This window comes from Diadema antillarum, unplaced genomic scaffold, assembly GCF_040938485.1.
Source record: "Diadema antillarum isolate AM-2024a unplaced genomic scaffold, OU_Dant_1.0 seq00001813_RagTag, whole genome shotgun sequence".
Classification (NCBI taxonomy): Eukaryota; Metazoa; Echinodermata; class Echinoidea; order Diadematoida; family Diadematidae; genus Diadema; species Diadema antillarum.
The window spans coordinates 441,863-455,046 of record NW_027272488.1 but is presented as its reverse complement, the minus strand read 5'-3'; the positions used below and the strand labels follow the sequence as shown (position 1 = coordinate 455,046).

At 39.3% G+C, this 13,184-nt stretch overlaps 1 protein-coding gene across 1 annotated transcript in view; it reads left to right on the top strand.

Annotated features, from left to right (window-relative positions):
• Positions 1-13,184, top strand: part of LOC139712502 (cGMP-specific 3',5'-cyclic phosphodiesterase-like) — a 70,599-nt gene that overhangs the window by 34,069 nt on the left and 23,346 nt on the right. The window contains exon 8 of the mRNA XM_071624318.1: positions 10,509-10,609. Within this exon, the coding sequence (XP_071480419.1) occupies positions 10,509-10,609 (101 nt within the window). The remainder of the gene's footprint in view (positions 1-10,508; positions 10,610-13,184) is intronic.

Below are 13,184 nucleotides of genomic sequence, written 5' to 3'. Positions count from 1 at the left end.
CAAGAATTTTGCCACCGGCATGGCAGTCACATGATGTCTCACATGTCTCTGCCAGCAGTATTCCCGTTTTCATCGCCAAAAGTCAAAGGAAATTGCAATTTCGCTACCTGTTTACTTACGGAAAGGGAGTGTGGAAAAAGGAGGTGGAGGAGTTTTCACATAGTATTTATTGTGTTGTAAGCTGGAGACCTCTACAAAGTGTGCCCAGAGCTGTTTTGTTGGGATTTATGTGTAGAAAATTGCGACAATGTCATCATGCTGATGTTTTGCTCCGTTTGCAGGGAGTGAGCTTATAAGAATAGGGGAAGAAAGATTTGAATAACATTCTACACGATCAAGTTTAACTATGCTTTTGTTAAATTGTATGCTGGTCGTATCTTTTTGGGGGAAATGGTAAATGTTTAAGAGTCTGGCCTGTCTGTAGAGACTGTGCTGTCAAAAATGTATGTTGCAGCAACTTACTCCTGGGGGTTTGTAATCAGGGTCAACTTTTCAAACCCACGAAGCAATGCCCCTCAGCGCCACCCTAGATTTGCATCCCTCTGATGATTAGCCCATTTCTGAGATTTGCCGCCTGGTTTCACCCCAATCCCAAATAGATTCAGATCCTGTGAGAAGGATTACCATTTCTCATCAAGGGCTTTTTTTTTTCTCCTTGTGTGGGAACATCCTGAAGTAGTAAGAAAAAAAAATGCAGTCCTGAATAAATGTATAAAGTTACCTCTTTTTAATCAATTTACAAATGATTTACACCCTTTTGCATATCTAACGCAGGTGGAAAGTTAGGATATTGATTTTCTTTTTCCATGTCATTGTGCCTGCCTTCAAGAGCCAGTGAAGCATAAGGCAGTACAACCTTGTGGGAAGGAGCTACTGAGTGCATGATTTCAGGGTTCATTTACCTCATTACGATACTGAAAGCATGACTAAAAATGTGTAGCCTCACCTTCATCTCGGCTGCACTGCATCATGCTTGGAGGGAAAGCATTCCATTCCACTTGTACCATCCCCCTGTCTATCGGTGCGTGGAATTCAGCAGTAAACTGATGAATGTATGCCAAGGTCTCAGTCACTCTGCAATGCCTGTTTGTGTTTCCAAGGCCATGTGTGTGTGTGTGTGTGTGTGTGTGTGTGTGTGTGTGTGTGTGTGTGTGTGTGTGTGTGTGTGTGTGTGTGTGTGTACGTGTATGTGTGTGTGTGTGTGTGTGTATATGTGTGTGCATATGTGTATGTGTGCGTTTGTGTGTATTTGAGTTTATATCTGTGTCTGTCTGTCTGTCTGTCTGTCTTTGATTGCCCGTCATTGTTTTTCTCTCCAGATTCTGTGTCTAGAAGGTAATCAGGTTGATTAACCATAGGAAGGAAGCAAAGCCTTGTGAACAGTTTGTGCAGAAAATCGCTGATTATGCTTCATCTCTGTAGGATGACTGCCTCCTTAACCAGAGGAAAGTCTGAGTAACACATGGCAGAGATTCTGATGTCAATATGTATTATTTTATAAAGTATTTTGTAGGTAGATAAATTGATGTTGGAATATGCCCTGCTGATTATTTCTTCTACAAATGGCAAGAGTTTTTTGTTTTTTGTTTTGTTTTTTCATGTGCTTGTTTGTTTTAATACTTCTTGCGTGTTTTTTTTCCCCTCCTTTTTTGTCTTTTTTTGGGTGGCTATTGAAACTTGAATTCTTCAGGGGTACTTTGCTGTGAGGAATTTGAAAGGAAGTTGAGAGAATTCAGCTAAGATATGATATTATTTTTGTCTCATGGAATGTCTTCTTAGCTGAGGTACGATTATGTGAAAGTGCTTATAGCAAGCTATTGTGGTGCTTAAGATAATTTACTTCGATCATCCTCTGGTGAGAAGAATACTTCACATTATGGCTATAGTAATCACCTGAAATGGTTTGAAAATAGGCAAATTATGCCTGAGGGAGTGATTTTTCTGTAATGGTCCTCATTCAGCATTGATGATGATCATACATTCTATCCTATCACCCAGCATGCCAATAACTCCACATCAAAGTACGTGCATCACTTGTGCTTCTTTAGGTGGCAGATAGTGTCCTGCTGTCCTGTCCATGCCTGTGCTGATTATCATCCAAATTCTTTCTTTCTTTTTTTTTTTTAGCCGTATGAATTTATTCAATTCAATTCATTTTTTAAAAATTTTCATACTTCTCATTTATGAACATTACAACAGAAATAATAATACAAGTTCCTTTACGTTGTAAACAATATGTAGAAAACTAACAATATACATGTTGATAACACAGCAACTGTAATGATAACTTGTCAAAATCAAAATGGGGTTGAACAAAGAGAAGTATGACGGGACCTACATGAAAGCTAGCTTGTTTGGCTGTAAGCCCCAAGTAATCAGCGTTTGTGAAAAAGAAACGGAGAATGGACAGAAGATAAGACCAGGTGATGTAATGGTACCAAATAAGAAAAGCTGGGTATGCCTATGTGATTAAAAAAAAAATATATATATATACAAAAATGTGAACCATTACTGTGACCGAGCTATCTTTGGTTTCCGGAGAAGAACATGATTTGCATATAAAGCCTACTTAGGTGTATACGCTATAAACTGTTGTTATGCATTAAAACTATCACAAGGTTATGATCAGTAAGAGTACACAAAAAGTAACGTGTATAGCCATTACTTCATTTGGTGCCTGCTGTCAAGCTCTGGGTAGAAAGTGAGAGAGAGGTAGAGGGAAGGAGGAAGAGAGGGAAACGAAGTAGAGTGTGGAATTGCTAATGATAGATTCGGAGAGCCTGATGGCAAGACCCAAAATGCAATTCGATGGCTATTGGATCAAACCCCCCCCCCCCTTTTTCCCTTTTATTTTGGTGAATTTGTGTATAAACATGTGCTACTTCATAATGATCTGCCAGAACTTTCTCATCTCGCAAAGTAAAAAATTAATGAAAGAGTTTGGACTATGACAAAAGAACGTGTCTTTTGTCAAAATGGTATAAAAAAAGTAGCAGTGATGCTTTGTCATGGTTTACACTCTTCCAAAAGATGGGAACCAGTCAGGAGGATCATTTGTTTCTGGCCTGGTTTTTTTTGTTTGTTGTAGTTCAGTTTTTGTTTGTTTGTTTGTTTGTTTGTTTGTTGTTGTTGTTGTTGTTGTTGTTGTTGTTGTTTTTGGGGACACATACATTTATCAGCCAGTTTTGTTTGAAAAGAAGAAACAATAATCTGTTTAAGAGTTCATGGAGAGGGGGAGACAGAGGGATAGAGAGAGCAAATGAAAGCAAACCTGAGATAGCATGTGTCCTTGATCGTAGTTGAAATGTTATGTGGTTAAAACAGAAGTGCATATAGATCTAGACATGATGTTTTCATGCGTGTGTGCAGTTATTAAAAACTCACATACTCCAAAGCTGAAATGACTCATGCTATTAAAAGCATAATTCATAGTCACCCTTTTTCAGAAATGATTGAACAGTTGTAGGAGCATATATATAAACCCCTTATAAGTGTAAAAGTTTACAGCATGTATACCTTTCTCAGGTCACCCTCCCCCCATGACACATTTACAGCAGAGAGAAAGAAGTAAGTATTTACATTCCATTGGCATTGTAAATACACAAAAAGTTTCATTGATCGCAATGTAAAGGGTTATGCCTGCCAGAGGGCTATTGGATTCCCGACATATCCCCGCAAACTCACTCTGAGGATTATAACCCTTCATATTTTCTTTGCCTTCCGGCTGTTTTGAGTGAATGTCAAGCCGCATTAACTTCCCAGCAGACCATGGTTGATAGAGGCCTGATTTGGGCCCCTTGCCTCATTTGCACATTTGCCTCGACTGTTATCAATATTCCACACCAAAGGTGTTTGTGGTTCAGGACTTGAGGCAGATTCTAATGGCTTTGCTTTGACACCAAACTGTCGGTTCAAATCTGCAAAGAACAGCACCAAACTGGTGCTTCAAGATTGATTTCTTGGCCATTAAGAGAAAATGCAGACTTTTTTTTTTTTTTCAAGTCTGTCTATAGATTCGTCAGTTTTGTCACCTTATAACACAAATACCATTCTTGAATTAAGTAAGGCTAGTTGACTTTATTCACGCTTTGTGGCTCATGATGGATGTGTGTTTGTCTTATTAGTAGCTCTGCTGTCATATTTAGGAATTTCATCAAGCAGATCATGATACTGTGTGCTTTAAAAAAAAAAAAATCATCAGTAATATTGTACAGTATTTTTTTAATGATGTTAGTTCCGGTATTTAAATGTTCTTGTTTTAGCCCGTCGTACCCACATGCAGGAAGAAAAGTAACATGCTACATGTATCTTTGGCTATTTGATTTGGCTATCTGCCAAGGGTTGAACTACCTGTGAATTGCCCTCCTCTATCATCTGAGGATTTCATTTTGATAATTACAGTGCTTGTGGTCCTGAAACTTAACCACTTGTGTAATTAGCCTGACAGGTTTATGGCCACCATGTGAGGTAAATTTGTTGTTACCATGAATTATCCATCATTGAGTTAGCTTGTTTCTATGACAATCTTTTGTTACTCTGCAAATCCCATAGTATAAAGTCAGTAAAGCCAATATCATTTCTGGTACATGGAATTCCTCCTATCTGGTCTTCATGCACGATCCGTATACTGAGCATGCTCCTACGCTGAGTGTGCAGAGTAAGACATCAAAGCCAGGGTGATCTGGTCACGCAGCTGATGTCGCTTTACGCAGTCCATCCCATGCACTCCTGATTGCCAGTGGACTCCGTGTTACCCCTGGGCTTTAAAAGTGTAAATTTGCGCAAATTCAATTTAGCCCCAAATTGTCGTGCAATAATTCAATAAGGTCATCCATGAGCGCCCAAGTAGTCTTCTCTTGCTCTCATCCCGCCCCCATCTCTATGTTTCCTTTTCGTGACCCCTCCTCCTATACATCCCCCCTCCCCCTCCCCTGCGGCTCCTCTGCCTCTTTCTGTTTCCCTGAAGCCCTCCCCATCGGATCACTCAGGACTGCTCATTCTCATTAACTTGAGAAACGATTTGCTCACAGAGATGCCTCTACATTCACCATTGTGAAGTTTTGAAGTCACATTTCATATCAGAAAAGTATGGACTGTATCCAGTCTTTGACCATGTGATGTATGGATGTGCCATTAAAGAATCACAAGCATTTTGTGCTGTTTGATAGTAATTATTAAAAATGAATGTAGTTATTGCATTTTTTTTTAAATTACATCAGGAAGTAGTGAAAATCACTGTGGCATGTATAACTGCTTGACTTGCAAACAGTTATCCCATTTGTGAAAGATTACCAAACTTTTACTTCAATGCTACGATGTGTTGATGAGCTAGAGTTCCATAGTTGCTGTGCTTTTATCTTAAAAATGTATATAATATTTGATTTCTCTTTATCTTACCATCTGCATCGCCATCTGCATCATCATCCCCATTGACAACATTCTCAATTATTGTCTGTATAGTTTTGCTTTGATAACTGCTTAAGGGGAAAGCTCTCTGGAGATTAGGGTTAAATCTAAAAAAAAAAAAAAGTAGAGAACTATAGATTTAAGCCAAGCAATGTAATAGGGAAGTTAATTCTCATTTAAGCATTATAAATAAATGATGTGGAAGCCATGACCTGTGCTTGTGAAAAGCAATCATAAGAGGGAGAGAGGAAAAAAGGAATGGGACTAAGAAAGAGAGAGAGAGACAGAGAGAGACAGAGATTATCCTGGGTTAGAAAGATGAGGTGTAATGATGATTGTTTATGTAATGGCGACGTCTCTGAGGTCTTGCTGATGACAGAAGTGGTGCCATCGGCAGATTTCAGTCTGCGAGTTCTTGTGGATGAGGGAGACTGCCGCTGATGCTGAAATCATCCATAGGCAGCAAAGTCTTATCCCCTCTATCGTCATCGCGGTAATCCCCTGTTCTCGATAGAGTTGCCGGATGTATATATTCATCCGTCCCATCTGTCTGCAGCTCCGTTCTGCTCAGATTTCTCACTATTCCCCCCCCCCCCCCATCAATTTGTGACATCTCCCCATCCTACCATCCCATCCTACCAAACATTAAGACGCTACCACATTGCATGTACGCTCACCTATCGCATTTGTATTGATTTATACGTGTGTGTCTTCCCATGATTGAGATGTGTCAGTGCGTTTCTCTTTTGTGCTTTTAAACAATTCTACTCTCAGATTGATTAATTGAGTTTCTAAAAGTCTTTCGAGATACTGTTATTGCTACATATATGTTAGATTAATCCATTATGGCAATACGTCTACTTGTTTGTTTGATTTTAGATACTGCAGTTACATTGTGTCTCACACTCTTTCCCACTCTCTGTCACTAAGATGTCTGTTGTCATGTGTTTTGTGTCATATTGCTTGCTATACCCAGCAAGATATCAAAAGTGACAGGGCCCTCTTGAAGTGAGGTGCCAGTGATGAAGAAGCTGTACTGATTTAAGAGACGCCAGCATTGTTGTTGTTGTTGTTATTGTTCCTTGCTTTCTTCTTCGTCGTCTTCTTCTTCTTCCTCTTCCTCTTATAATTATTAGTATCATTATTGTTATTATTATTATTACTTTTATTATTATCATTGTTATTATTGTTATAGTAATTATAATTCTTATTGTTATTATTATTTTTGTTATTATACCCCCGCCAAACGAAGTTTGAAGGGGGTATATAGGAATCAGCGGACGGTCGGGCGATGGGGCGGTCGGTGGGGCGGTGGGGCGGTCGGTCGGGCGGTCGGTCCGTTGCAAATCTTGCGTCGCGAACTACTTCCTCAGTTTTCAACCGATTCCCATAAAACTTGGCACAGATGTGTGCCTTGGGTTGTAGATGTGCAAGACGTGTTTTTTGACAGTACCCAAAAGTACGTTGCCATGGTAACGGCATATTATGGGCAAAAATGGGTACAAATCTTGCGTCACGAACTCCTCCCACAGTTTTTGATCAATTTTTATGAAATTAGGTACAGATGTTCATCTGAATATGTTAATGTGCAAGACACATATTTCCGCAGTGGCAAAAAGTGCGTTGCCATGGTAACGGCATGTTATTGGTAAAATATAGGGCAAATGCTTCATGGCAAAACTGCTTCATCAGTGTTTTTCCAATTCTCATGGAATTCATATTGAATGTTTGTCTTAGGATTTAGGTCAGCATGACACATTTCTTGACAGTGACAAAAAGTATGTTGCCATGGTAACAGCTCACATATTATGAGCCAAAATGATGGAAAATTTTGTGTTGCAAACTACTTCCTCAGTTTTTGCCCAATTTCAATGAAACTTGGTACAGATGTGTGCCTTTGGTTGTAGATGTGCAAGACGCATTTTTCGACAGTACCCGAAAGTACGTTGCCATGGTAACGGCATATTAATGGCAGAAGATCAAGGAAAGATCTTGCGGATTTAACTACTTCCTCAGTTTTTTGACCAAAGCTTATGAAATGTTGTTTTGACCAAAGCTTATGAAATGTTGTTTGGCGGGGGTATAACCAGTCTCTGCAGTAGCGACATTTCTAGTTACTATCATTATCATCATTGTCATCGTCATCGTCATCATAACCACCTGCCGCCATGTCTGTCTCTAAAAGCCATGCGTGTGTGGTGTGTGCTCTACTTTTCTCTCTCATTTTCTTCCGCTCCTCTCTTCCCTTACTTTCTCCTCCACTCATCATCCCCCCACTTGGTGTTTGTGACACATTGACTGATTTCATGGAAGGAGGGTGTCGTAAGTGTGTGTTTTCTGCAGAATTGGTGCTGTCTTGGGAGCCCTTCAGTTGCAACCTAACTCAACAGTCGGGAGCTCAATTGACACCATTCTGTGGGTCACCGATTCCTCTTCAGTCTGTTGTTTGTGCTCAAGTCCTCGTTCCTTCCCCATGCTGACCTTTGATAGCTGTGCCCCATCTTCTTGATGGCACTCAGTCATTTCACCTGTTCTTTGTAATATGGGCTTCAAGATTTCGTGCTGCGTTTACCCATTTTTTTTTTTCTTATGAGAGAGAGATCGAGATCTTACAAAATCCTTCTTGTTTTTGTTAGAAACCATGTTGAGAGAAACAAAATCTGTTCCTTGAAGCAAAACTTGAGTGCGCTGATATAATGGTAAATGGTCTCAAAATTAACTCTTCATGACAGCACTGATGAATAATTATACTGTAAGAGTACTTCCTTCCAGCTTCCCAATTTCGCAGTTTGTGAAAACCAAATAAAAGAAAGTGTTGGATGCATGTTTCCTGTGTAAATGCTATTTGCTCTTGCTCATGCCTGAGTATCTAAGCATGATGTGAACTGAATTAATCTCTCATCTAAAACTGGATCTGTTCCATGAGGGTCTTCCTTCATTTCATTTTGTATCTTCTTTATATCGTGTCTGATGGAGTCAACCATGCTTTAAGTGCTTTCTCCCACTCTGATCTCTCCTAGGAGGATAATATGTGTGTGTGTGTGTGTGTGTGTTTTGTGTGTGTGTGCACATACATGCATCTCATTACACAGGCTGCTTTGTAGGGTGCAAGGTATCATATTGCACAATCAATGGTTTTATTCCATCAAGCTGTGTGGGGGGGGGGGGGGGGGGGGGGCTACACAGGATATCAACATGTGGGATACACGAGATAGAATGAGCAAAGAATGGTATACCCAAGAGATCAATGTGTGTAAGATTGTACATGTGGGTATGTATGAATGAATGTGTGTGTGTGTGTGTGTGGGTTAGGTAGGCTTGTGTTATAGTAGGAGAACCCCCAAAAAGAAAATCAATAACACAGAATACTGTAAAACGAGGAATGTTCGCGTGCATTTTAGTTTCGCGAAGTTTGTGAGGGCCAAGATTCGCAAAATTAAAATGCCGTAAAAGTTCTTGTGTATACTATACGCACTGAATGTGAGAGGCAACTTGCAAAAATTTAATGCCGCAGAGAAGGCCGTCGGCTCCAATTCGCAAAAATTTCATTCTGCGAAAATATCATGTTTTACAGTATATCTTCCTAACAAATTCTTCCAAAGAGTTGATCATCAATTTGCATTTATAGTAGTACAATGAGCAATATGTGGAGAGAAATATATTGAGTTATCATTTTTGTTTTATATTTTATGACATTTTTCCAAGTACTTTGAAAATCTTTTTGATTTACTATATTCCTATGTTGTTTGTTTAGCAGTTTGTCCGTCTGTATTATCTTAAATATGCAGTGATTTGGCAGATATGTGTCAGATGCAATGCCAGCTTGAAGTGTAACAAATTAATGAAGTAATCAGTGTGGAAGGACTGTGATGAAGGCTGGATGTCAATGGCAAGGTCTCATTTGGTATTTCACTAATTATTAACAACTTCCAAAGTATGGGGCTCTATTGTACCAAATGCAACACCTCCATGAATGGAAAAGTCCTAATTAGATGTGGTAAAAACTGATGAGGCAGAGAGGCCAAGGTCAAAGTCTGAAATCGTGCATACTTGGAAACCACATAGCGTGGAGATGAATAGATATTACTGAAAGTAACGAGGAGTGGTGATCTCAACACCTATGCTATGATATTAGGATGTAGCTAATCAAGGAATTAAAAATGCTATAATTATTTTGAAACATTGATGTTTTGATTGAGATAGTTGACCTAACAATCTTGACAATGTGTGATAGGACGGACGGACGGACGGACAACTTTAAATTACAATGTTGAAGGGAAAAAACCCAAAATGGAAAATGTAGGGATGCTGCTATAGCATATTTTGGTTGATATAATGTGTGTAGGCATATTAGAGCTAATAGTGATTTGTATACGTACATGTAAGTCATGGTAAATCAAGCAAACACACACTCATTAGCTTTATGCTGGAATGTATGACTGTCCAGTTGAGGATGTATTACATTGGAGCCCTATAAGCCTAAATGAAGTAATATGTGTACTGAAATGAATCCCACAAGACCCACAGATGTTTCTTTCACACATTCTCATTAAACATGGTTGTCACATTATGGAAGATACCCTGTAGCAGCCTATTTGTGTTCCAAACCCTTCTCTTTCATTTGATATGCTGACTCTGTTAACATCTTCAGCAGATTTGTCTGCATGCTAGGTTTCTGGTACCAAATGCAAAAAAAAAAAAAAAGGAGCATCTTTTTTGATTAATGAGTGTCTTGAAATCAAATGAGCAAGAATGGTCATATCAAGATTTATGTAGCTATTTGCCCCAGAAATAATTTAGCCTTATATTTGAATGAACAGGACTTGACAAGTTACATTCATACTTGTTCTAATTTTTCATTCTCATTTGGGTCTGTTTGTGTGTCTTGGTGAAATTGATGTATGCGTCCCTCCTCTTCTCTGCCATGATAAAATCTGCCCAGGGCAATGTCGTCTCTTCGAGAAGCTGTCATTTGAAATCGCTTGGCCTTACATTGTAATGTATGGGCTTGAATGCAATGTATTTGTATGTTTTTGTTTCTAGTTTCCTTATTTTGTATTGATGTCAGTATGTCCTTCTCTCCATTGATAAAATCTGTCCAGGGCAACAACATCTTTGAGTTTCTGTCGCCGGAGGACTATCGCGAGGCCATCAGGATCCTTGAGAGCGCCATCCTGTCAACAGATTTAGCCATCTACTTCAAGTGAGTTGGCTTTCCAATACTACTTCCATCCTTCTTATGGTTTGGGAAGGGGATGGGGGGGGGGGGGGCAGTTATGGCATGCTGCTTGGGTGTTGAAAGAACAGAAAAACTTTGCTGTAGGAGGGCAACCTTTGAAAACAAATATGTGAGGCAGGAGGATTTTGACAGTGCTGATACGGTAGATACTGTATGTTTTCTGCAAGTAATGTGTACAACTGTAGTATGTGTTTCAAATTTTTGTAGCATCCTCATGCAGTTAGGTGGGAAACTCATGAAATTTTGGATAATTGGAGTTGTTTACTCCCATATTTCATCTGAAAAGATGATCCATAACTTCTTCTGTCTCAATGCTTTGAAAAGATTAAAACATTGGAAGGAGAAACAATCATTTCAAACCTTGCCATATTCCACAGGAGGGAAAAGACCTAACCACATGTCAAAATCCCTAGAGGTATTTACTTCTCATACCAAAATCAGATAATAATTCATACCAATAGGTAGATGGTAACACCAATACTACATGTCCTTTTAGATTTTTTTCCTTAAATTCATTCTTTGTTTGCTTATTGCATAAAGAATGTGAAAATGGTTTGTGATCAAAGAGTCCTAGAACAATAGAAGAATAATCAAAACATAGTTTTTACTTTTACTTGCATTTGAGACTGCTATGTATGAAGGTTATATCAGTTGGGTTGTATGTTCATTATCATATGCTGTATGATTACTGGTACTGAGATAATTATGTGCTGCAGTTTGAGGCTCTTTCAGGCTTTGTTTGTTTGTTTGTTTGTTTGTTTGTTTGTTTGTTTGTTTGTTTGTTTTTTAGTTTGTTTTTGTCGTCATGACTGTTGATAGTGATAAAGCCCAAGTTTGATGGCACATGTTTTGCCAGAAGTCTGTTACTGTAGTGTGTAACATATGTCCACACATTGGCATACTTTGCTCATCTCCTTTTGAGGATGTCAAATGAGAGACCTATGCTCACGGTTTGATTGATATTGAGCACTGCTGTAGGACATGTGTACTTTTAGCATCTCCAAGGTGGTTCTGGGAAAGCGCTTCACAACTTCCAACATGTCCTTTTCCCATTCATTCTCACAACTGTGAAGACACTCAACATCTCAGAAGGCAAATCTAATTATCTCTTCTCGTCAGACACCTGACCAGAAGATGATGGATGCTTCATTCATCCAACATGAGCCAAATCCTCTCGATTTCAAGGGCCCATCATCTCATTCAGCAATCACCACATCAAAAACAAAACAAAAAAACATAATCTTACCGTGGGCCAACTCATGTCTCTTGTTTCCTCATTTCGTTCGAGTGAAGATCGTCTGAACAGCAAAGCATTTGAAGACATTTGATATTTTCTCAGGAGTGTTTTACTGAGGAAAACGTACGTTCAAGCATATCTTTCTCTCTAATTGCTTTGGAGTATGCACAGCCCCACATTATTTTGTATCCCTTCTAGTGGCAATAATTTTGGAATGACCATGCATTTTCCAAGTGGGAGTTATTACAACTCTTAGTCGTTCATCGAGAAAATGAGAGTGAGAGCAAAAAAAAACCAACCAAACAAACATTTTCCTTCAGCTTTGCCCTATTCCTTTGTAAAGTGTTTTTGGAAGTGGGCAGGGTAAAGTATTCTTTCTTCACGGTGAATGCAAGAGAAAGTTTTTAAGCCATGTGTTATGAGTGATAGTGTGTGTGTGTGTGTGTGTGTGTGTGTGTGTGTGTCTGTCTGTCTGTCTGTATTGTAGTTTTTTTTTGTGTTTGTGCATGCATGTCAGATCTGTGCTTTCAAGAGAAAAAAAAAACAGTCGTGGAAAATATACCATATTTAAAGATCCTTTGTTCGCGTCTCAGCGTGCTTGCTCTGCATCTTTTGTGTTTACTGCTTCACTCTTGCTGTGCCACAAGGTGTAAATGATTCAAAGCAGGAGTAGTTAGCATCTGATGCAGTAAGAAGGCTGTTTTATGGCTGAATAGAGGAAGCTGAAGGGCACATCCACTTGGACTTTATGGAGTCTGAGCAAGATGCCATTACCCCCCCCCCCCCCCCCCCACTGATCCAGTCAGCATGTGTGTAATGACAAACTCCAGCAGATGCTGAGATGATCTTGTCGCACGCAGCTCTAGTTAGTTATTCATTAATTTTACAATGTGCCTTTGTGGGGATTTTTCGGCGGAAGAGAGGTGTGCGGGGAGATGCGGTTGCCATGGAGCTGAATGGCAACTTCGCCAGGATCAGTTGCGGCTGACACCGAGATTTGTTTCTAATGTGGGAAATGTCTACATCAGATGAGATGGTGTTATAAGCAACATATCATGTCCTTGCCGGAGGAAGATCTGGCAGTAGAGTGGAGTGGAGTATGGGGAAGGTGACTTTCAAGGAGAAATGAGGATTAAACTGTGAAGCCTACAGATTGAATTTGCCTATAGAAGTGAGGAAAAGAATAGAAATGTGCGAAATGAGCTAAAGAAAATGATAGGCAAATAAGAAAATAATATACTTTCTATACAGTATGTAATTCCTTTTTTTACATCAGTGTTTTAGAGGTTCTCTTAAATATCA